The following is a 26580-nucleotide window of genomic DNA, read 5'->3' on the forward strand; positions in this document are numbered from 1 at the left end:
TGTGAAGGGGTGCTCAGTCTGCAGAACCCTAACATTCTTTTTTTGCCCTCCTTCCAAACATGCTCTTACCTCTGTGCTTTCTCGCCATCACTTTTCTCCTCACCTGAACCTCTCCTCTTTCAGCTCATCATTGTGCTCTCATGTCCACACTCTACACTTAACACTCCTCTTTACTGCAAGACTCCCCTCTGTGCCCTCCTTTTTAAATTCTCTTTCTCACTCACTAGGATTTCATTCTCACTCATTTCCCACAAGCACACATGCGTTCAATGTCAGCTGCCTTTGCCTCTCCTCACCATCTCGTTCTACAGCCACCTCACCTTCCCTTCCTACCATCATTTGCTGTCCTTTCTTTCACTATGACGCAATGCTTAGTGTTCATGGATCCCAATGCATGTGTCCAATTATGCTCCCTGTATCCATGCATTTCCCTACTTTATGCTGCTCCAACTACCTACCTGATCCTCATGTTCCTGTTCCTCTTTGTCCTCCAAAGGTTGCCGCTGTCAGTCATGGGATCTCCGTCATTCTACCACATGATGGTCTTCCTCTTCTTGCAAAATGGTGAGTAGCAAAGTAACTGCTGTTAGACATTTGAAAAATACCATCAGAACAATGAATACACTGGGTGCACAGCTGTGGAGTCATTGGGATTAAATGCTACTTGCATGCTTGAGACCACCAAGGTTAGCAATTATCTACTGTGGGGTCCCCTGCGCGCAATTCCAAAGGTGAGGGAGGAAAAGAAAAGGGTAAAAGGGAGGCAAACTCACTTTTACTCTTTCATGGTCATCTCCATCTGTGGAAAAAGTCAACATTTGCCTGCAAACTACGCTTTGCAAACAGTGTTTATTAATGGCGCTTGTGGAATCTGCCTGGTCTTTTAGCAGGTGCTGAAGCGAGGCCGACCCCTTATGGCTTCATTGGTTTGACGCCTGCATGAAGATGCCACGCAAGCGAGAAAGTAAACACACTGACAAGGCAGAGAAGGAAGCCATGGCAGAGATCCGGTTTCCACTCGCTCCATCCCGCCCTCTTGCCTCTGCTTGAAGAAAGGGGTTGAGAGGTAAACCAAGGCATACAAGCCTCATGCTTTGCTTTTACCACTCTGCCCAATTTACATGGAGGCTGGGGACGGCTTTACGTGCCAAGGCTATGTAGCTCAAATCACACTAAATACATCACCTACTACCTTCATTAATAATGACTACTAAAACAGGATTAAAACATTAGAGTACAGAAATATCGATTGTCAACATGCAAAACAATTTATGAATTTGAATTAATCTCAACATTAATATATCCTTTCTACCTCTTCTTCTGACTAGCAACCTGATGCAAATCACAACCCCACACAATCGCTTAGGGCCACATTACAAGTATGGAGGTAGCCATGCCGCTTATAGCGGTATGGCTACCCCCATACCGGGTCCGGGTTCCTTGAATGGGGAAATACAGGGCCATTCCGACCTTGGAGGGCCTGGTATTTCCCCATTCAGGGACCCGGACCCGGTACATCCCCATTTCCATTTGAGCCCCCATAGGGCTCAATGGGAATGGGGAGGATGCTAACAACAAGCCCGTTAATGATGGGCCCATTGTTAGCATCTGGTCTGCTCGCGGGACCCACTAAGGACACCTGGTTTTACCAGGCGCCCTTAGCGGGACCCGCGAGCCGACCTCGTAATGAGGTGGTAGGGGGTTAACGGTGCCGGCAGCTCTACCCCCTACCGCTTGGGTCGTAATGAGGCCCTTAGTTTGTATTTTGCCTTCAATCCTTCGTACAAGGGTAATTCTTTGTAATACACACTGCCACACGTACTGACAAAGGTGTCAAACTCTCCAACTCCCTATGAATCATGAACCTACTACCCCAAAAGTGTTATTTGCATCGCATGGATGTACCTTTTTGTAGAAGACATTTCTTTCTTTACATATTTTTACGTCAACATTTCTTCACCTACAAACTGTATTTCTTGCATGATAAATGATTAATATTGACTTGATATGTAAAAAATAGCAAAGAAACACATGTCTTCCTATTTCATCTAATGGATTGCCTGCCAGTGGAGCCTTCAAAACGTTGTGATGAATGATACACTCTGCACACTAGTAAGTGCTCATCTGCAAAAAGGGATTTATTTACATGTGTTCTCAATTGTTGGCTTTTCTGTTTGCAAAATCCAATTCAGGAAATTGCGTATAGAAGCAATGTATTATTATTATTTGTATTATTATTATTATTATTATTATTATTATTATTATTATTATCAGTTTGACGTCTTAGTTGTCCAATTATTTGTTTGTTTGTTTGTTTGTTTCTTTCTTTCTTTATTTGTAATGCGCGCCGGACCCAAAGGTATCAGGGCGGGAAGATAAGAATACTTTAGACTTACAAGTTACACGGTTACACAATCACAAACACGTACAGATCATTGACAAAAACGTACAGATCAATGACAATTTGGCAAGTAATACATTTACATATCAGATAGATACAGTGGAAAGGTCGGTTTGGCTAGTGGTCAGTTGGTTGGTAGGCTCACCTATGGCTTGTTTTCTTTGAGCCACTTGATGCAGTTTGATCTGAAGTGTGGGTATGCTTGGTCAAGTCTTAAGGTCGGCGGAAGGGAATTCCACAATTGAGCAGCTTTGACCATGAAGCTGTTCCCTCAAATTGTAGTCATTATTTTGAAAGGGGGAACTGTAAGGCAGTTCGTATAGGCAGTTCTCATGGGTCTAGATGTGATTCTTCTTTTGAACCTCTCTGAGAGGTAGCTGAGTGCTAAATTATTGAGACATTTGAATGTTAGGGATGCCGTTTTAAGTTTAATTTTGTTTGTCGTGGATAGCCAATTAGATTATCTGCTAATTATTGAGATATGTTCTCTTTTGGAGATTCCAAGTGCCACTCTAAGGGCGTTGTTTTGCAGTATTTGGATTTTTTGCGTGATGTATTTATTCGCACCTAGAAAGCGTTGCAATAATCCAGTTTGGACAGCACAAGTGTTTGTGCCAGTGTTGTGCAACTAGTTGTAGAGAGGTAGGGTTTAGCTGACCGGATTACCTTACAAGTGTAGGCTGTTGATGAGGCCATAGCGTTCACTTGTTTTGCTAAAGTTAAACTGGCATCAAGGTGCAAACATAGTGTTTTTACCTCCTTGGCAAATTTGATTATGTTGCCGTCTATGACGAAGGTTGTGTAGTCTTGACTGAGTTTCTTGATATTGTGTGTAGACCCCAATATGATGAGTTCTGTTTTGTCATCATTCAGGCATGGCGGGCCATGCATGCCTGGATGATGAGGTATATCATGTTCACCAAGGCCAAATCCTGTTTGTAATCCCAGAAAGTGGGATGAGAATCTTTTTGGTTTGGGTAGTGTGGGCTTCTTCTTTGACATACAGTACACATACCTCATCTTCTTGCAATCTGCTTCCCCAATAATATTAAAAGATGCTGTGGGTACGGTGGGAGAGGTCTAGGGAGATCAATCAGTGAAGGTGTGGTCAATGATTGAAGAGTAACCACGAAATATTGAGTGGTTGGGCCCAAAGGGTTAGATGTTCTCTCAGCAATACAAATTCAACCAAAATAGCCAAGCGGTGCAAGGGAGTCTTGAAGTAGATAAACCTCAACATTGCAAACATTGTGGTAAGCAAACAAGGCCAGATGGAGGGGATGTCCTTTGGCGAGTGGTAGTATGTGAAAAATGTGAGCCATTGGGCCTCATTACGAGTATGGAGGTAGCCATGCCACTTTTAGCGGCATGGCTACCCCCATACCGGGAACCAGGTCTGGATTACTGGAATGGGGAATTACCGGGCCATTCCGACCTTGGAGGGCCCGGTAATTCCCTTTACCGGGACCCGGGCCTGGTACATCCCCATTCCCATTTGAGCCCCCATAGGCCTGTTAATGACAGGCCCGTTGTTCGCATCCTGGTCTGCTAGCAGGTCCCACTAAGGACGCCAGGTTTTACCAGACGTCCTTAGCGGGACCCGCGATCAGACCTCGTAATGAGGCGGTAGAGGGTTAACGGCACCGGCAGCTCGACCAGCGCTGTTAACCCTCAACCGCCTGGGTCGTAATGAGGCCCATTATGTCACCACCTTCTCCTCAATGGACAAGGTCCGGAATAAATTAGTGAAACTGTTTTATTCAAGTTGTGTTTTTGCCAGGAGTGGCCACTGTAGAAGTATGTCGGGGTCCCTAGCCACCACGATCCCTAATAACCTGGTGTTGGTAGGTTCCCACTTGAACCCATATTCGTCTTCAAAGGGCTATATTCCAGCGGTCAGGGGGTAAATTACTGACTTAGTATAGTTAATTTTAAACCCTGACAATTCCCCAAATCGGAACACTTGTCTCATTACCGAGTGCAAATGTGCCCTTGGCTTTTCAGGAACAATGCCATATCATCCGCATAGAGTGAGGGGATGAGTTTGTGGGAGAATAATTGGATCCCTCTAGGGATGTGTGATTCCCACAACAGGGCCGCCAGTGGCTCAGTGGCCATAGCGAATAGGAGCAGGAAGAGGGGGCAGCCCTGGCGCGTCCCTCTTCCCAACATCAGGGTATCTGACAGCCATCCATCAGTCAGCAGTCTTGCCATCGGGGATGCATATACACGTCACAGAAACCCAGAGCCCAAGTCCATTTTATGCAGGGTCTGGAACAAGAATGAGCATTCCACTGAGTCAAAAGCCTTCTTGTCGTTCAATAATACTGCAGTGGCCAGGCATCCCAAGAAGACCAAGGAACCTCTGCAACCCCAATGAGGTATTCCTCAAGGCGATAAACCCTGACTGATCTGCAATAATGAGATTTTGTATGAGGGAAGCAAGTTTATTAGCTGCGAGCTTGGCAAAGATGTAATAATCTACATTAATTAATAATATCGACCTGTATGAAGAGCATTCTTCTGCCAGTTTCCCTGGCTTTGGGTAACACAGTTTTAGTAGCCAGCCTCACCGTAATAGGAAAGGCACCTCTCTGGATGGATTCCTGATATATCTTAAGGAGATATGGAGCGATAATGTGTCCATATGCTTTATAAAATTCCCCATAGTAAACCGTCCAGTCCTGGGGACTTAGAACCGGGTATGCCCGTTATAACCGCTGAAATTTCTTCCAGGGGCATGTATTTCCTCCAATATAAAGCTATCTCGTCCAGGTATTGTTGAGTCTAACTCTGTAAGGGCAACTCTTGAAGTGTATAAACCACTATAGAATTAATGGAACTCCATCCCTATATCAGTCGCCTCAAAAGCATATTCCCCTGGGCATCCCTTATGTAATCAATATAAGCTGGCTGTCTCTCTGCTGACAACATTTGAGCTAAAAACTCTCCCATCTTCTCACCCTTCCCATATTGTCTAAATAGGTATGGCCAACTCAGAAATTGGACCTCGCTAAGTGCATTGACCTGACACTCGCCCAGTTCCTTCCTCATATCGGCTAACGTATTACTATCACCCGTCTAATGGAATGTTCATTCCAGGGCCTTGAGCTTGGTCTTGTTGCTCTCCAGGTCTGTAATCATTAATTATAGGATACCCGCCTCTTTGGAGAGACAAACCCCACGGATACAGCATTTGGAATCCTCCCACAGTGGGCTTGGGGACTCGACGGTGCCCTCATTGTTTGCAAAAAAATGCACCTATTTCGATTTTTACCTCATCCCGAAAAAACAGGGCACTGGAGTGATTCTGCCTTAAATGGCCATCTGGCCCCTCCCACTGCTGCTCCGGCCATAACATTGCAAGGCACATGTAGTCCTCATCTCCACCTCTAAGGAAATGACTCAGCTTTATCCAAGTTACCGAATCAAAAAATGTACGTTTACAGACAAAACAATGTAAATCAATTTTACACTTAGAGTGTGCTAATTTCGTGTGCTTTAGGTTTTGGAGTAGAAAGGTTAATCGCAAGGTCTTTTTGTTCTGGTGGTGTGTCTTTATTCTTAAAATGAGACTGTGTGTTCAACGTCCAGCATGCTCTTTTTCTGCACCTCCTTGTTTCTAAAAATGTAGTGGCTACTGTAGGAGTTTGACTATTTGTGATTGTTTGTGAGGAGGTTGCATGGGTCGAGTATATGGGGTATTTTTGTCAGTATATCTGGTCCTTACTCTGCTCCTCATCTATGCACTTGCATGACATAGCGGTCAGAAGCACACAATTCTTGAAGCTAGCATGCCCTACAAAATATCCAGATATGAGAGCCCTAAAGCATATTTCATCATTGACAGAACTTTGAAGTACATCTTCATCTCACACGAAAACTGCACTGGAAAGCTCCCATCCAGGCAGACAGAGAGATCTTCACAGCAACGTGCCCTGGAGCGATGTGTTCATCCTCCAGCAAAGCTTTCTCTCTCTGACTGATTGGGTGGCCCCCTTTTTTAAACCATTGCAAATGCAAATGCATGATGTGATTTTCTAGAACTTTCTTGCTTTTCCCAACTCTCTTCCTGTCGGAAGCTTCCATGTGCCCCCAGCATGAAGTGACCATGGCAACCCCAAGCGGCAAAGCTTTCCCTTTCTGTTGAGGGCGCGAAACAGCTACATAGCTTTTCTTCAGCTTTGCAAGATTCCCTTGCAACGGTATCAAATACCAGCTTGCACCTTCTTCAAAACAGTCCTTGAAGCAATACAGAAGCAAAAAAACATGTTTTCTATCGGAATAATAGACACCACATTACAAGTTCACATCAAATGCAGCTTTCATTGAGGCCTGGAGAAAATGTGCAGATTTTCCTTGGCATGGAGCAAATGTCCATTAAGATTCTGGGGGTACCCAGAATGCACTGTACATAGGTGCCATGTTTTACAAGCATTACACCGGCACCTAATAGCATGGTGTTACTGGGATATTACAGGTGCTGGCAACGTCGGTAATTTCCCATTCCATAAAGTCCCACAGGACTCCATGCGATGGGAACTACTGAATCACCAACACGGTAGTAGTGATTCAGTCATTTCTCTGCCGGTAGGAGTCTGAACTTCCAGCAGGTCAGGCCTGCCGGTAGTCCACTGCCCCTAGCGTAGACTCGGAGTGAGCCAGTCTGGTTGAAATGTCAAGGCCGTTACCACCGGCATCATTGATGACATTTTTACTGGACAGGCTCTCCCGTAATGAGGGTCACAGTTTGGAAGTGGTACGTGTAGACCATGCACTGTTCAATGAATAGGATGGCTTTATGACTGGTTATGCAAGGCCATGAGGTTTAAACAACTAAACTCTATGTAGAGGGCTTGGGGAATGCTTTACGGGTGGGTACAAAGAGAACTATGGTAAATAGAGTACACACCAAGTACGGAGTGGAACACAAGAAACTGCAAGAAAACCAGTGTAAAGCTTTTGTGTACATTTCAACACGTGTTCTTCTCGCAAGTAAATGTGCACCCATCAAGCTCAAGGAGTGTGTGAACATACCACACAGAGATTAACCAATCAGAGATATACTTTGAAAAATTACTGGTAGTGAGGGCTCCACCTTAGACAATCATCAAAGTTCATTGACAGTGTTCTCGCAGCCACACGAATATTGTTCCTATGGGCTGAATGCTTCGATCCCCGTTCCCGGTCCCCCATTTTCAAAAAGTCATTTTAAAGTTGAGTAAATGGCGTGCAAGGATGTATTTGACATAACAGTAAATGTTTGAAGATGAATTCAATGCTGCAGCATTTCCTCAGTGCCGGACAAAGAACAATTCAGAGGTAGATAACATTGGGTAAGTAGACAGGAACTGCTCCCTAGTCAGAGGCAAGCTAACTATTGTCATACATATTGCCGGGTGTAAAAACAAGGAGTCTATGGTCAGGTTTTCACAAAAATGAATGACTCTCACTCTAAGTGCACAAACTCTATCATAAGAGTATGGCTCTCTGCAGAGAAAAGGTTTAATTTCTGAAATGTCCATTTGAGAAATTCCAGGCTACCACACTGACACTTGTATGTCTTTCCCATGCAGGTGTCACCTTGGCAAATAATGTCGGCAGAGAGTTCATCACGGCCTTCATGCAAAACACAAACTCCACAGGAAGCCAGGACAACTTGAAACTGATCATCACCGCTTTTGCTGGGGACACCTTTGTCAACATCAGCATCACCAACACTACAGCACGGTGGACTCTCTCATTAAAAGTTGGGGAGACAAAGTCAGTGACACTCCCCCAAAGCTCTGAAATGATTGGTACCTCCATCTTTAAATCCTGCATTCATATCACTGCTGATAAAGACATATCAGTAGTTTCTGTTAATGAAAAACCTCAGTCAGTAGGCACAGCTGCGCTTGAGCCCGTGACAAAACTAGGTACCCGGTACTATGTGGTGACCCCAACGGGAAAGAGGAAGTGTTCCTACAAAGAGATTTCGTTGATAAACTACAAATTTCGCAACATTGTTACCCTTATCTTTCCATGCCGTATTACTATTATTGGAGAAGTATCCACTCCTAAGAAAAAGTTCACCGTCACTCTGGACCCCTTCCAAGCCTTCCAGCTGCAAAGTGAAGATGACCTTTCAGGCACCAGGGTGGTTTCCCAGATGCCTGTTGCTGTACTTAGCGGACACAGCTGCATTTGGCAGTACAACATGTGCGATCATGTCTATGAACAGCTTTCACCAGTCTCAAACTGGGGAAATATCTTCCTTGTGCCTCCTCTTGGTGACCAGACCAGCTCTGACATTGCATATGTTGTGGCTTCCGATAAGAATACACATCTTCATTACATATCTGGAAATGTCAAGCACAGTGTAAAACTGCAGCGTGGTGAGGTCTTTCAAATTCAGGTCAAACCTTTACATTCTCTTTCCATCATTGCAAGTTCGGAAATTCAAGTTCTTTACTATCACATTGGCGGGATGAATCAATCACAGCAGCTTGGATCTTTTTTCATCAATCTTTTGGACATATCCCAGTTCTGTACATCCTACAGGGTATATGGCCTTGTGAGCTTTAGTAACTCAGCAGTTATCATCGCCAATGCGTCATCTAGCAGTGGATTACTCTTAGATGGTCAACCTCTCCAGAGCATTCAATGGAGCAAACTCCCCGCAACAGGCTACGCCTGGGGCATGGTCAGCTCTAATGCTACGCTTAATGCATACACAGTGAATCATCCAGATACAGCATTCGGACTCCTGGACATCGGGATGGCCAAACAGCGAGCATATGGGTCTTCTGCCATGTGTACTGAAGGTATGTGTCCTCAAAAAATTGTGTTTTTGCACCTTGTTTCTTTTTTCTTTATTTATATATATGTAACTCCTGTGTTGACATTCCTATTTGTGCAATTTGATATGGTCATCCTCTACATGACGTACAGAAATACTTTAAAGAAACAGGCCACTGTGGCGGTCATACAAGGGAAGGCCACCTTCTTTTACCCCAGCCTCAGTCTACCATTATGGCGGGTCTTTGAAGAGCACTAAGGGATCCCAGCCTGAGCATAAGGAGCAAACTGTGCAGGCCCGCCCTGTCATGATTTCCTAGCTATATCAGTGGGAGTAGCTAATAGACACAACCTAAATGTTAAGTACACCAGAATGAATTAATCTACCATCCATGCATGGTTGACAGTATGTGTCTACGTAAGAGATGTGCGACTCCAAAGTTATGTTCAGCAGTCCTAATGTTGTCCAGTGCCTTCAGCTACACTTATTGGAAACAACTTGTCACCCCACAGCATTTCACGGGAGCCAAATATCTTTTTAATATATGAATCACTATTTTCAGACAAACACATATATTTGGCTGTCGTAGCCCGGGAGTGGTTGTCTTTCATATAGGAACCCATCAGCTATATTCCGTTCTTATCTTCAAAGACCATTTTCATAGTCAACATATAACCCTTGTTTAACATGTGAACTAAAGGTTAAATGTTAATGTTAAATGTTAAAGTTATTTGTACCGCGCACCGTCACCAACGCAGTTGGTCCCCAGGCGCTCTGGCGGATCTGCAAACGAGAAGGTAGGGATGGGTTAATAGGGTGAAGAGGGAGTAGGATAGTGAGAGGAGTGGTGTTCTGTTGGCAGCTTCAACTCGGTATACACATTGTGCTGAGCTTTTGGTGTGAGTATCGGAGCAATGTCAGTCCTCGTGTGCTGTTGGTGCGGTCTATGTGTTGTAGCAGTGTGGTGAAGTGCATGCGGCTTGTGGTGCGAGAGGTGGTTGTGTTAGTTTTTGAGCGATATAAGTATGTAGAGAGTTTTGAGTTTTTTGGTTAGTGGGTTATATGCTGAGCAGCTAATCACAGTATGCCTGAATGCCTGGTTTTTGGGAATCCTGCCTGGTGCGAAAACGGCTAGACTTGAGAGTCCTGTATAATGCGGGAGAGGCCCACGCCCAACAGAGAATTTACGTATGGTACCTCAATTCGCTGGTTCTTAAGGCAAATATATCTAAAATACTTTAAATGAGAGTTGTGGAAAACAGCCCAGTAGGCTACAGCCTTGGAGGCAAAACAAGGTAAGGCTTGGCATGATTACCCTCTCTGGTCCGAAGTGGGGTGTTTTGTGACAGTATCTAAGAAGAAGTAGATAATGTGGATGCCCAGAACTGCATGCTTTTTAGTCAGGCACTGATGTCTGGATTCAAAACCAGAGCTCATAGTTCATATGTCAGTAATGAAGCCACTAGGCCACATCTACCAAGGCAACATCAGGATGATAGCGAGATCTTTTGGTCGAAATCTCTTACCTCCCAGCACTGATTTCTGAAAAGATATGCTTGTATCTGGTTGTGGATCTGATTATGGTGAACGGTAAAATGCAAAACAGATGATGGCCTGGGTTCAGGTGAAGACTCTTTGACACTGAGAAATTGTTTGAAATCTCAAGTTGAGGGACAGCAATGGGTGGGCAGTAGATGTGTTTTTGTTGAATATAGACATGGCCAGGAAGTTTAGGCAACATTGATAACATCTTCCAATCTGACAATAAATGCAAAGTTCAGTCAGAATGATTCTTTATTTCACTTTTACCATCATACAATAAATACACATTGTGTTGTAAGCCAAACTAACAATATAATTTTTCATCAACAAAGACGCTCTTGCCACCTCGCACACTCCATCACATACCACAACCACCAAAGTCAACCAAGAATGTATTTGCTGAAATGGCATTCACAAATTGTAGAAACTGACACTAAAAAACTTTGGAGAGACCTACAATACCACACCTCCTGCTGCCCCATCTACGGAGAACTCCTGGAAAGCATGTGAAACCCACAGAAGGCATCAAACAGAAGAAGCGAACATATCCACACTTCTGCATTCATTTCTAAATCCTCCTCTTTCCCTCACATCCAAATGTGCACCGCAGCACTAAGAGAGAATATCCCTAATGCTATGATTAGGAGAAGGTCTGTCCTAGAGAAATTGGCTCAGTCCGTGGAATAATCTTGTCTAAACACCAGTGCATCTTTTCCCACACCTTTCCCTTTACTGATAAGGGACTTTGCATACGCCTTTTCACTGGTTGATTAACCTAAATAACCAAAAAACTAAGAATAGTTACTGCCTCAAATCATAGCCAAAGATTAAACTCCCCTACCAAATCTCTTTCCGTTCTACCTAGAATCACAGTCTACCACTCTTTCCACGAATACCAGATCCACTATGAACGTCAAATCATCATGACAAACAATGCCATCCCCAAAAATATCCCCAGAACCCCCAAAATATCCTCAGTGCAGACTCTCAGAGAGTAATACAGGCTCCTCACACAACTAAAAATGACGCACCTCAATTGAGTGATTGCAATTAATCATTGCCTAGACAGGAAACTATGATGCAGAACCTGAAAAATGAAGGTAAACCACATCCATGTTCTCTTGCAATATGAGAATAATTGTGTCACCATCATGCAGCCATCTCAGTATCTATGTCTTACTCCTGTCTCCACACACTCTTTGTCTTATTCCCTAGCCTAAATGTACCTGATTCAGCAACTACATGACCTCCTCGATTCCCTCCACAATCAACTACAGGCTGTAATCAACCACTTATACACCAGAGGCCTCAGACTATGACAAACAGTAAGCCAAATGTGATGGCAAACCTCCCCTGATCCAGTCCATCAACTAACAGGATCAATAGGTTTGTCTAAGGAATATCATCATCTACACTCGCTGCCACTACCAGGTCTCCACTCTGTGTTCTACTGAATGTGCATTGCCTTGACAAACATAGACAGGGAAGCGACAATCTTATCTCTGAGCAATGCCACAACCTCCTTCTCTTTATCTGAGACTTGGGGCTCAAGGATGACTATCCGCCCATCGTTAATGAGGCCATTATCGCTGCGTACAAAACAGTAATAAACACAGAGATTAGCAAGCAGAGTGTGGGTAGGGGTAATATTTAAAGCCTCACAATCTATCACCTCCTTTCCTGACCTCACTGCTCCATCCTCTGAAACCATGCTTTTCAGAAGGAAACCCTCTCGTTCCCACTTAATCTCCTGCCTTTTGGTCTGCAGGCCTCCTCCATTACAAACCGGAATTTGCCATCTTTATAGCAAGGTTTCTCCATAATTTCCCAAATCTCTGCATACGTCATGTGGCTTGAAATAGCATCCAGTAGTCTCCTCAGGAGTCTCGTTCCCAACTTAGAGGCCCTTGATCTATACTTACTTAGCCAATAATCTACACATGTAGCAGGTCATACCTTTGATGACATGTTTTGCTCTCCAAATCTTCTCAGATTCATATCCACACTTATCCTACCCTGGGCCTCATCACAAGTTGGGCAGTATCCCGACTAGGATGCCGTCCAAATTTATTTGCATTACCGCCCACCTGTCCGTCAGTATTACTGCTGGATCACAGGTTGGGCGGTACAAGTTATTCCGCATTCCCCATCAGGTCCATCCAATGGGGAATTTTCGGTGCAATTACCTGAGCTGGGTGTAAAACACACCATACTCATGATTGGGCAGACCCTTAAATGCAACAGTAACCCCATTACCACCGCATTTAAGGGCTACAGTCCAACTCGTGATGAGGCCCCATGGATGGACCGCTTGTGTCTAGACTTCTTCACCATGCCTCCCACAAAACCCTCCACTCTTCCGCTGCACATAAAACAGCCTGTAGCATACCAGAAGAAGGACTCAGACCAGAAGACATGCTTTTACTACAGGCGTTTCATTTAAAGTAAAGAAAATGCCTTATTGAACCATTTGCTAATACTGACATTCCCTACCTACTAAACTAAACTAAGGGTGCTTGTTAATATTAGTCAAAATAATAAAGCTTGTCCTCTGTCCAAATCCTATGCTCTAAACTGGCCCTACCACTTAGAAAAAAACAACTAAAAAGGGAAAATGGGCAATATAGGTTGCCCTCAATATTCTTTACTCTGCCATCTCCCAGTGTTTCCTGGAATCTCTCCTGCCACAAAGATTTGACAGGAGACAGGTCTCAGTTCCTGACCATCTTGCCAAAGTTCGAAATAAAGAAAACATTTTATCTTCAGGTGTATAACATAACGTCTTACGTTCCAACAATTCCCTCAATGGTCATATATGAAAGGATATCTCTTTAATCTTCCTGTACCAACTACATGGGTCTCTCCCCAAGAAATTCTAGTCTTACTTGATTCTGGTTTCCTCTTGGAATGATTCTTTACTTGTTTTATCAGACCCTCTTAGCTCCCTTGTTTCTCTTGTTCCCAGTTTCTCACTTCATTCACAGGGGTATGGGTATCCCCTCCAAATATATCCTCCTCCACCAAGTATGTCGGTCTCTCCCCCACACAATTCCAGTTTTGCCTCATTCTAGATTCCCTTTGAGATGATTATTTTCTTGCTTTATAGGGCTCTTCTGATTCATAGGCGTATCTGTATCCACTTCTAATATAATATATCTTTCTCTTGGTTTTGGTGTCCAGCTTTGAGCTGTTTGTCTGATTCTAAGACTCAGGTTTGTATGGCTCTCATAGCCACTCGTATTGTTTATGTCCATCTCCCTTTCAAGACCGCTTTGCCCCTTGTCAGCATCTAGATTCTTGTTGCATTCTCACAGTTTGGTCTCTGTGCCCCCCTCTACTGCGAGCAACCCATGTACCGTTTCCATATAAGGTCTTCCAGCAAGGTGGCTTTTACATTCTCCATGGCTCTTGGGTGCCCTCTCCTGAAGACAAGTGTGAGTATTTCTTTGCACACAGCTATGTTGTCCTCTCTCTGCTCCGTCGTAGCGTGAGCAGAGGACTCGTTCCGATCTCACTTGCTAGATTCTGCGTTGCTTCCTGGGCTCCCGACCCACCATGTCCTCTGTGTTGTCACACCTTTTATTCTTGTTAGCAGATACTGAATGAGTGTGTTCAACTGTCAAGCCCATTGAGAGGCCAGCATTGCCATGAGCCAGTTGTTTCAATGGATTTTGTACAGTATTTGGAGATGCACAGCAGACCATCAGATTCACTTCTAGTATACTCATATTTGCCGATAATGGGCCTCATTACGGGTCCGGCGGTAACCCTGCTGGTGCTACCAGCGGGTTGCCGCCGGACCCGTAAATATTTACTTGCAGCTGACTTCCCGGTGCCATGGGGAAATCCTAGAGGTCCATAGGACACTATGGGAGTGGTGATACTGAAACACCGGAACCATTGCTAACAGTGCCAGTGCTTCCGTGACCGGTCTGCCTACCGTGGCTTCTGTGCCCAGCAGGGTCAGACCTGTTGGGCACGGCGGTACCAGCAGGCAGACCTGTAATATGCTGGTCCGGAAAACAAAGATGCCGGTAAGCTTACCAGCAGCCTTGTTTCCAGACCAGCAAGGTTGTAATGAGGCCCAATGTCTCAGTTGTAGAGGGCTCCTTACCGGAATCGGATTCCCTCCCCCTGGTGGGCAGTCACTTCCGAAATCTCTATGGAGGCTTTTGCTTAGCAGGCTGACCTTCCGAGTCTCAAAAGGGGTGTCTATCCACAAGGAAGAAGGGACAACACCTCCATATTTGTCACAAGCCTTATAGAGCATGGAAATAATCATCCTATCCCACTTGTCCAGGATCATATCCCCAACCCAGTTACCCTTTTTAATCCACTACCTGCTATTACGGGCTTTGACCGATTGTTGCTGGATGCACTTAATCAGAGTGCCCCTCTAAAACCACCTAAATCACAGAAGTACACACACAAACCAAAATGGTTTTGTGAAAATCTGAGAACACTTGAAGTAACTAGATGAAGCCTCGTCCATAAATGGAGTACACACCATCATTTGAAACATGAAATAGCTTTCCTAAAACACAGACGAATGTCCCAATCTGGAATTTCGAAATCCAAATCTTGGTTTTACTCCAACAGACTCCTTAGAACAACACATCCACAGAGAGACTTTCCAAATCGTAAATGAATTCAGTAATCTCTTGGGCTTATCATCTTGCATTGCCCACTAGCAAGACTTCTGCAATGCTCTCTTAGCATTCCTCATCTAAACAGTTAAAGCTTGAAGAGAGAAACTTCTTAAAACTAGCCACCTGCCCACTCCCACCTCAGGAAATATTGGAAAGCCTCTCATTGGAAAACAACTTCTTTTTATGTTCCCCTCTCCTACAGTAATAATTTCAATCACTAATCTATCAGAGCTTTGGCAGCCTCTCCTTCAGACCTTGTCATCTGGCATTGTCTATGTCTCTCTTGCAGTGCCCAATAATTGCTGAATCATTTAGATCTATTATTAGTGCTTCATTCAACTCAGGAGTGCTTCCCTTACATTTCAAAGAAACCTTTTGCAAGCCACTGCTGAAAGAAAGGGTCTAGAACAAGGAGACCTGGGAAATCTCTTGCTGTAAATATATTGCCAAACTAGCAGACAAAGTGGTATATGCGCAGCTAGAAAAATTCACAGAATACAATTAGATTTTGCACTAAGTACAAGCTGGCTTCAGACCAGGTCACATCATGAAATCTGTTCCCTTGACAACATGTGTCCATTGCGGAACAGGAAGGTCCAGGGGTTTTGATCCTTATCCACTTATCAGCAGCATTCAACCTATTAAACTATAACATTCTGAAAAGCTGCTTATTCAGATTTGGGATCAGAGGTAGTGACCTACACTGAATAACAACTCCATTCTGTATCCAAAAGATGCATTTTTGGGGTTGCCCAACAGCCTCTTTATCTCCTTTGCTCTTCAACTCACACCTAGCTCCTCTCCATGCCCTAATATGAAAGCTCAATATTTCAAATCACTACTTTGTAGATGACACTCAGCCTATCCTAAAAATTCAAAATTATGCATCTTCCCCTTCACATATTTGATTGCACTCAAAAAAGTGATTTTTGGATGGCTCAAAATAGTCTTCTATTTAATCCAGGAAAAATGTAAATCCACATGCAGCCCCTGTTTTCCAGGCCTGGTCTGGGGAGAAGTGAACATCCCCCTTACCCCAGGCATGGGCAGTCTCCAGAGAAACAGGCCACCCTGCACCCACCAGACCAGCTGTAAAGGAAGGGGCACAATGCAACTTGTGAATAAAGTTGTTGTTTAAGAGAAGATTGGCTATGCCGTGAGCCCTTATTTTACCCCACTCCAATGGAACACAGACACCTTTATATTTATAAAAACATAGATACATTTTCTCATGAAATATCCCTAAACATTTATGGTTCAACTTCTATTCTCTTTTCCTCTGGCGTGAGTCCTTTCTGAGGGATCTGCCCCATCAGTACACCCTCCCGAGAGGTGGTCCTAAAGGGTGGACTTGACGGAACAACCCCTTGACCTTTATCTAGTACCAACCTCTGCAGAGGATGGCCAGTAGATAGCCCCATTGGGTGGTCCCACCCTCTATCCCACACTTTAGTCGGCCTCTGACCGGCCTCCACTTCCCTTTCCTAGCTCACACCAGATTATCAACAACAACTTTTCGCTTTCCTCCCACCTCACCATATAACCCCTACATAAATATGAAAATACTCTATAAATAGTAACATATTACATGGCCCGCAGTAGCGGCCGTGTCGTCATGGTTAAGTTGCTAAACTCATAGGAAGAGCACCTTTTCAGCGGCTTATAACTTTGCTCCCCCTGGACGAGTCCTCACCAAACTTTGCAAAATAAGTATATGGCCCGCTCATAACTTTGGTGAGGTTTCGTGCAGGGGGTACGTTATAGTGGGGGTCCCCAAAAATGTATTTTTCCATAGACTGAATGGGGATAAACATTGCGCATGCCTACAAGTCGAACGGCTGGACGGATTTGCACCAAATTTGCGGCAGGAGCGGGGCTTGGGTCAGAAAGTGTGCTTTTGTGTGTTTGGTGGAAATCGGACCAGTACATTTCTTGCAAAGGACTGAAATGTACATCCCAGAAAATTAGTGATATCTGGGTCCCCTGTTCGCTCCGTGGACAGAAGTGTCATTGGCTTGCAGTACGGCGTGCTGTGGAGAACTATGGACGCAGCTGGTAGTTGGCTGAAGTGAAGTGTGCTCTGTGTCAACCTATTTTGGCAAACCCTGCAATGTTGTATCGGAGGACAGTGCACCGGCGGAAGGGTCTGCAAAATGTACCGTATGCCATGTCTTCGCTGCAAGAAGGGAGGGAAAGGGTGGTGGAGTGAGAAGTGGTTCATGTGACATATGTAAAAGGGTGGAAGAAAACAGAGAAGTGGCTGCAGTATTCGTGCATATTGCGCCAATTCGCGGGTACCTAGACAGGCAACTACTTTGTGTGGTGATTGGAGGCAGCTGTCGTAACGGCCCGATAGCTTCTGCCACGACTTGCGGCAACCTTTTTCAGTGGTGAGTAGTGGCAGTTGATTTTCAGAAGGGGAGTGATTTGCACATGACATAGGTTGGGTGGGAGCGCCGGTGGCTGTGCTCTGCGGATGGATAGCGGTAGTTGGGTACATGGTGGGTGCATGAAGTTGCGGTGGGTCTTTGGAAGGTTTGGACTATTAGGTGCATGGCAGAAGGCCATAGACCATAGAGCTTGCACTCAAGAGCCTAGGGCTTGAGCACACCCACCGCAGCAATGCATGTCTGACTCTGCATCCGGTAGAGGGTGGTGCGTGCATAGTGTGGTGTGTGCAGATTGGTTGGAGTAGGGCCAATGTTATGCACAGTATCTGGGTAGGTTGGCAGTGACACAATACTTTGTGAATGGAAGTGGGCACGGCCATAGTATGTGAATGAAAGTGCACAGCGGTGCAGTAGACAGTGTTTTATTTGTACATTATGGTAACTGTTACAATTTTTTCCTGCATAGCTCCATGGTGGTGTGCAGGTTGGGTAGGAGTGCTAGTGGTAGTGCTGTGTATGTGGATTGTCATAGTTGGTGACATGGTGACATGCCTGGTGGCATTACGTTGCAGTGGGGGTGTGCAAGGCCTAGACTATTGGGTGCATGGCCTGAGGCCGTAGGCCATGCACTCAAGAGCCTAGGGCTTGAGCACACACACGGCGGTAATGCATTTTGGACACTGCATCAGTTAGAGGGTGGTGACTTGTACATAATGGGTGTGGAGCATATTTATGATGCAATAGAGCAGCAAAAGTGAGCTGCCATGCATGCATGTTTGGTTTCGTAGGTCAGGTGACTGTTAGAGCATGATAAAGTTTTCCATGTGTGGTTGAAGATGGAGCAGTGAAAAGACACGCAGTGTGGGCACTTGGTGCAGTGTTTGCATAGTGTTAGTATGGTAGCGGGTATGGTTGCAGGGCAGCTTATATGTGTTTGGATAGTGTGCTGTGTGCAGATTGCTTGGAGCATGAGCAATGTTGTGAACATTTTGTAATTAGGTTGGCAATGACACAATACTTTTGGAGTGGAAGTGGGTAAGACAATAGTATGTGAATGAAAGGGCATAGGGGTGCCAGAGACAGTGTAATGTTTGTACATTATGGTAACTGTGGAGGTTGGGTAGGAGTGCTGGTGCCAGTGGTGCGTATGTGCATAGTGGTAGTTGGTGACATGCTGACAAGCATTGTTGCATTACAGTGCAGAGAATGTGTGCAAGGAACACACCCACTGCAGCAATGCAGGTTTGATAGTGCATCAGGCACAGGGTGGTGCCCTTTGGGGAATGGGTGTGGAGCACATTGTAGATGTGCTACAGCAGCACGAGTTGCATCGCATGTACTGTGCGTTCCATGGTTGTGGTGATAGTTTCAACATGCTACAGTATTTGGTGTACAGTAGGATATGGTGCATTGAGAAGTTGTGTAGTGTTGTCACAGGGTGCAGTGTTTACATAATGTGAATATGGAAGAGGGTATGGTTGAAGTGCAGCTTATATGTGCTTGGTTACTCTGCTGTGTGCAGATTTATTGAATTAGGCCCAATGTTGTGAAGCTGTTGTGCATAGATTGCCAGTGACACAATACTTTCTGAATGGTAGTGGATAGGGGTGGTGCAGGCAGTGGTATGTTTGTGGATGCTGCTAATTGTGACACGTTTTCATGAATGGGTGTTTTATGGTGTGGGGGAGTTGGGTAAAAGTGCTGCTACGTATGGTACGTTTGTGCATGGATCCATAATGTTGTGGTGGGTGTGGAAAGGGCTGCACTGTTGTGTGCATGGCCAAAGGTGTGCTGGGTGAGCCTCAGGATCTTTGTGGATGCTGCAATTGTGCATTCTTTAGCAGAGATTTCTGGGGGAGGGGCTTTGGAATGAAAAGGAACGCATACTGAGAGTGTTTAACGGTAAATATGGAGTGGTGTACAGAAGTGATAGTGTGCAATGCAGAGGTTTTTTATGTGATTGCTGCATGCGTGTTTGAAAATTTGACAGCACCCAATGGGGGAGTGCTGCAAAAATGCCTGTGCAAAGGGAAAAAGTACTGTGTGTGCTTTACTGGGCCGTGCCCCTCAGTGTAGATGGGAAAGCGCACATGCACATGCTGCTATTATGACCATGGTGGACATGGAAATGGAATTGTGGCAAACAGGCAATTAGGTGTTTAGGGTGTGGTTGACCGGAAGGGGCAGTACCATTTTGTCCCAATACAGTGTTGTGAGGTTGATGGAGATGGAGAGACGCACAGTGCTTATCGTTGGTGATACCTTTGTGGGCCATCTGCACAGGTGTTGTGTTCAAAGAGGCATTGCTGGTAATTTCGGGTTGGAAGGAGTGGACGCTTTCTGGGGCTGTCAGGGTGACTGCAGTTTCGGCGGGATGGTACACTTCTGCATATATGTGACATGCCTCATTAACGTTGACATTGTCGAGGTGCACTATGGAAGTTTACATGTGGGTTACATGTCATGTGGACGGTTAATCCATCACCTGAAGAGGTTGCTGAACGCAGTGATGCTGATTTTTCCTACTGCCAAGGTCGTTTTCTCATGCATAACACCAAGAGAAGTATGGGCCAATGAGAGTGTAATTTGTCCCCAGCAAGAGGTCTGGCATGTTCTCCAGCCACTATGAGATCATGAGGGCGCAAAATATGCAGTGGTTCTGTAGAAATGGCATTTATTTGAGTGCCATTGGCAATGCCGTTTATTTTTAGACTGTGCAAGAAGCATTGACCAGAATCTGGTCAAAATGTGAGGAGAAGCAAACAGAAACGCATATACAGAGAATAAACAAAAAAAGTTGTGTGCATGCACGTTAAAAAAAAAAGCTTTATACATCTATGATGGAAGAACCAATCCCCTACCCAGCTTGATATTTCTTACTCCGCTACCCACCGGCCCCCACCAATCCCACTCTCCCCTCACTATAATGAAAAGGTAGCAGATTGCGCAGTTCTTTGAGGATTACACATGCCACATCCTGGGTGGCCATGTGGATGTCTGTGGATGGAGAAATTGTGCATACTCTTACTGAACTTTATAGTGGACATGCTTTGGAATGGCACAACACTTGTACTGTAAATATGTAACAGTAAATTTGAAGTGTTGTACAGGAGTGACAGTGTTGGATGATGGTGGCTTCGATGCGATTGGTGGATGTGTGTGTGCCTATTTGCGCGTAACCCAATGAGATAGTGCTGCAGAGAAGATAGTGCAAAGGGAAGAAGGACTGCTTCAGCTTTACAAGGGTGCGTCCCTCGCGGTACTTTTGGAGGTGCACGTGCCAGAATCTGCCCTTCGCACCATGTTGCCCAATTGACATGACACTGCGGGGTTAAGCCAATCAGGTACTGTGGGTGTGGTTAACAGGAAGGGGCGCTGAAACTGCTGTACATTAAACTCTGCGTACTGAGGGTGGCTGATATGGCGACACACATTGTGTTGACAGTTGGCGATCCCTTTGTCATAGATCTGCACAACTATGCCCTGGAAAGACACTTCAACATCATTTTCAGTTTGGAAGGAGTGGACGCATTGTGAAATGCTGTGTATGAGTGCAATTTTGCCGATATGCATGCTTTTTTGCAAAGACCTAGCCACTTTTGAAGCAGTAGATGTTATCGGCATCCACTACGGTGGCATGCATATGGGTTACCTGGCTTGCTTAGATTTGTTCTGTAGACTGAGGAGATTGGTGGATGTCGTGAAGACGCTTTTTCCCCCTGCCAAGGTGCTTATCTCATCCATAATACCACAAAAAGTATGGCCACTGCTCATGGATGTTGTTCCGAGCCAGACACAGGAAGGTGTCTCATCAACAGAAGCATGTATACTTTTTTGTTCGGTTGAATAATGTTTTTCTGCAACAATTACCTCATTAGTTGTGGAAATGCAGAGTTTTTCCAAGAAAATTGCACTTTGTTGTCACCCATTGGCAATGCAGTTTTGTTTGCCCGTCTACACAATGCGGTGAAGAGTTTACTGTACTAATGTGAGCACAAGAGAACAGAAAAGCAAATAAAAACTGAAAAAAGGTGTTTCTGTAGAAGCATCTAAAAAAAAAATGGCTCTTGTAAGAGCCGCCCCTTTCCACGATCACCCCTACCCTGGTTGCAAGTTATTCCCCCATGCCCGCACTTAGCACAAAAGCCACATCTGGGGATTTTGCAGGTGGTGGTCTTGGAAATGGTACTGTGGGGATTGTCAAAACAGGTGTTTAGGGTGTGCAGTAATAGGAAGAAGGACTCCTGCTTCACTCGGGCCCGGTCCTTGCCGTACTTTGGAACCGCACGTGCCACATTCGGCGCTTCTCACCATGCTGGCCTATAGAAATGGGTCTGTAGGTATTTTCCTATCAGGTTCTGAGGGTGTGTGTCTCAGGAAAGTGTGCCAATAGGACAAAGGACTCCTACAGCTTAACTGGGGTGCGCCCCTCACAGTACTTGGGGAAAGGCACGTTCCACATTCTGCGCTTCTCACCATGCTGGCCAATGGAAATGGGACTATGGACTTTGACCAATCAGGTGCTCAGGGTGTACGTTACAGGAAAGAGCACCAATAGGGAGAAGGACTCCTCCTGCTTCACTGGGATGCATCCTTCGTGCTAATTGGGGAAAGGCACGTGCCACATTCTACGCTTCTAACCATGGTGGCCAATGGAAATGGGAAAATGGCCTTTGGCCAATCAGGTGCTCAGGGTGTACCTCACAGGAAAGGGTGGCAATCATTTCTTCCATTACTTTGTGTAGTGCAGCTGGAAAACATGGCAGGATGCACAGTTTTCGTCGTAGGTGATGCCTTTTTTGGAAGATCTGGTCGTGTATGCCCTCCAAGAAGGCTTTTTTGGCAATTTTGGTTTAGGGGTAGTGGAGACTTTGTGGCACAGTGTAGAAGCATGCTGTTTCGGCAGAGTGCTTGTAGAATGTCAACGCATGGCCACTTCTGGACCTGTACATGTTGTGGTCCTGCACTTTGGAGCCTTCTTTTTGGGTTCCAGGCCTTGTTCCGTGTGTACCGCCAACTGAAGAAGATGATGAAAGCAGGTGCAGCGCATTTTTCCCACTGCCAGGGTGCTTTTCTCATGTATACCGCCAAGAATAGTGTGGAACTATTCCACTGATTCCTGTCGACAACCAGAGGTTGGAAGGGGTCTCATCAACAGAAGCATGTGTGACTTCTTGAGTGCTGCTGGGATGTTCTCCTGTGAGAATGACAACATTTGTTCTCGATATATACACCTTTTCAAAGGAAATGGCATGTCTTTGTCGACCAGTGGCAATGATATTTGCTTTCCCAATCTACAGGCTGCAGTGAAGTCCCTATTGTAAGAATGTGAGCTGACATTGAAAGCACAGAAATACTTTTTAAAACCGCAAAAAAAGGTGTTTCCATGGAAGCACCTTCAAAAAACCAAAAAAACAAACAAACAACGTCTCTTTTAAGAGCCGGCACAACTAACAGCGTCTCCTACCCTGGTTGAAAGTTATTCCCCCAATCCCACGTGCGCACAGCACGAAAAGTCAGCGAATGTCGAGTTGCAGGATGGCACGTGTTAGATACGCCCCTTTTGCAGATGGCGCCCACACAAATGGGCCTGTACAGGCTATAGTGTTGGTCAATAAGGTTTGTGTATGTGGTGTGTACGCACATACTGTGGTACACAGTGTATTTGTCCACAGAAATGGAGAGGGTGCTGTTTTGGCTGAGTGTTTCACGATCCACAGCATGTAGGTTTAGGGGAGTTCGATATGCATTGGCTGAAAGTGAATGGAAAACACTGTGCAGTGGCTGCTCATTTTGGAATCTATCATGTGTAGTGCTATGCAGTCCCTACAATTAAGTGACTGATTTTGGTTTGTCTGTGTGACACTTTGGTGACACGCAATCATGCCAATATTATTGTTGTTCATTGTAAATGGAAAATTGCACAGCATGTTACACGAGTATCAGTGCCGTTTGCGATGAAAGAGGGACTTGCCCAGGTCATGTGCTTGTGTCCGATCTCTTGCATAACTTTCTATCGCATTATGCAGACACCGATGTGGCTACATAATTTGCTATTTGGTCCGCAAATGGAGAAAGCGCGGTACATTGCAAAGAAGTGTATTTGTGTCTTTGTACGACATGTGCCAATGGCGTACTTCACACATGGGAATATGACGTTTCACAGCACGGACAGTTTTTCCCAGCTATACCGTTCATTTTACTAGGCCTACCATCCCGATTTCTGCACACCCCATCAAAATTGCATTGGTGCCGTACTTGATAGTAGTGAAAAAATGTGGTAGTAAGTGTTGCACATGCTGACACTCTTGAAAAGCCTCTGTAACATGTAAAGAAACCTCATATGGTCTGCAAGGATGTTTTAGGGCTCCACTGCCCAACAGGAGTGCCCCTCTTTTTGCCCGCAGCAGATGTGGCAAATGCTGTACATGAAATTACCCTACATAATTGTTGGAAGGGCGGTAGACTGCCCCTGGTCTCTTGTGCTTTCCTTTCAGTTGTCATTGCATGCAGTACAAACGCTTCATGCAATGCCATTAGTCTTAGGGGTAGAATTCCCGGAAATGCATACATTCTGGAATACAAGAATGTTTACAACAACCTGAAACACTGCTTCATTACGTGGAGCGGGAAGCCATTTATTTTGTGTGGCCCATGAAGCTACAGTACTTTTCTAACCACCACTAAGATTGTTTGCGCTCTGCAAATTGTACTGTTTGCTTACTTGCCTTTACATGCATTGGTATGTGCGTGACCAAGTCACAGCAGGTTTGTTATTTTGCAGACTCACTACAAACTGTCCCACCTGCAGTTACATGTTTTCTTCAACTATAGGACCTGCAGGCGACCTCTTGACACTTTCTGTCACACTGCTCAGTGCAGGCACGATGTGTCTGTTTCACGGGTCATGAAAAGGCAAGCAGCAAATCAATCAAATTAATGCAACATTTAAAATGCACACGTTAGACTGCAGGCTGCTGTTCCTTGTTTACCAGTCGGCGTCATACAGTCAGGTGTGCATTAGCCACGAATTGGTAGGTTTGCAGAGCCACCCACATAGTCGGCAGGAGTACTTGAAATGCAGTAGTTTACTGTATGAATTCGTAGGACTGGCAACAGGGGCGGTTTTACCAGCACACAGTGCATGACCTATGCATGGGTATAGGTGTGGAATGGATGCATGTGCGCTTCCACAACTACTTAAAAGTGCATTAGAAGATGCAGACATGCAGCCACTAATGGAGTCCTATGGATACTTGCAGTGTGATTGCACATATGCCGACCAGGTGCAGTCTACCTAGGAAACTTCCATATTGCTCATCTGTACTCATCTCGGCCAGTCCTGTGCGGCACAGATTCACCATGCAATTTTAACACAAAAAGAGAAACTACTCAAACACTCCCAACATGTACCATGTACATCTGTAATTGCTAAGATACACAAACACTCCCAACATGTACCATGTACATCTGTAATTGCTAAGATACACCAACACTATTCGGAAAAGGAAGGGGTAGTGCAAATGGATACATACACCAGACAATTTGGCCTTTTCACACGTTAATCATGAGGGTAGCTACGGAATCAGTAACAGACCGTTCTTAAAGGGGCGTTAAGGTTCCATTGCAGTTCCAAGCAGCTATCATCTTTACAGAAATCACTATGCTAAAGCAATGTTGTGATTACAGTGCCCTACTAAAAACCTATGAAATTCACTAACAAAAACATTGTTAAAGGGACGTTATGGTTAAGTTACACTAGCAAAAACCGATGAAATTCTATGGAAAAGCATTGTTACAGGGACGTTATGGTTACAGGTAAAATCGAAAAAACCCCGAAATTAGCCAGTTATGTAAGCTAAGAAACTGTGTGATTTTGTGCACATTTCCCTTGCCATATTCACTGCTTTTGTCCTTACCTGACACCCGCTCTGTATGCTTGGCCAGACCAGACATGCAGAGCGGGACCCGCTAGCAGTACAGGATGCTAACAACGGGCCCGTCATTAACAGGCCTGTTGTTAGCATCCTCCCCATTCCCATTGAGCCCTATGGGGGCTCAAATGGGAATGGGGACATACCAGGTCCGGGTCCCGTGAAAGGCAGGGCCCTCCAAGGTCAGAATGGCCCGGTAAATCCCCTTTTGCGGGACCCCGACCCGAGTTTGGGGGTTGCCATGCCGCTAAAAACGGCATGGCTACCTCCAAACTCGTAATGAGGCCCAATATCTTCATGATTTGGAAAGCAACTGATATTCAACTCCAAGAGTTTCTTACATGTCTAAATACTCAAGACATTCACATCAAATTCACCATGTCTTACGACCAATATACATTCTGTCGCATTTGTAGATTTCATGGTGAAGAAAAGTGATGCAGGTAAAATTGAGGCAACCCTCTATCGTAAACCTAGGGCCAAAAATACTCTTTTGCACTATGGCAGCTTCCACCCTCTATGCTTAAGGGAGAAACTCCCTTTTGGATAATTTCTATGAATTCACAGAAATCGCTCAACCAACCAAGATTTTGAAACACATAGCAAAGATCTAGAGATCAGATTGAAACAACAAGGTTATCTAAGTAAAGTCATACAGAATGCCAAAAAGGGAGCTAGGAAAACTAGAATGGAACTCTGTCTCACTAAACATAAGAGAACCGAAGTGGACAAAATAACACGTGTTACTGCATTTAGTCCTGTAAGTAATGCATTAAGAAAAGTGCTCCTGAACAACTGGAACATTTAAAAAAAAAAAAAGTGAATCCGGAAAAACCTTGGTTTGTATTCTAAAACTGGCACAGACTCTAGCACATACATATGA

The 26580-nt window shown here is 44.9% G+C and overlaps 1 protein-coding gene across 1 annotated transcript in view; it reads left to right on the forward strand.

The window, feature by feature from the left end:
- The first annotated feature begins 500 nt into the window (after positions 1-500).
- Positions 501-26580, forward strand: part of LOC138570873 (IgGFc-binding protein-like) — a 211652-nt gene continuing 185572 nt past the window's right edge. The window contains exons 1-2 of the mRNA XM_069649156.1: positions 501-564; positions 7978-9207. Of these exons, the coding sequence (XP_069505257.1) occupies positions 513-564; positions 7978-9207 (1282 nt within the window). The 5' untranslated portion in view covers positions 501-512. The remainder of the gene's footprint in view (positions 565-7977; positions 9208-26580) is intronic.

The sequence above is a fragment of the Ambystoma mexicanum genome, chromosome 1p (assembly GCF_040938575.1).
Source record: "Ambystoma mexicanum isolate Mex_15411 chromosome 1p, UKY_AmexF1_1, whole genome shotgun sequence".
NCBI classification, from domain to species: Eukaryota; Metazoa; Chordata; class Amphibia; order Caudata; family Ambystomatidae; genus Ambystoma; species Ambystoma mexicanum.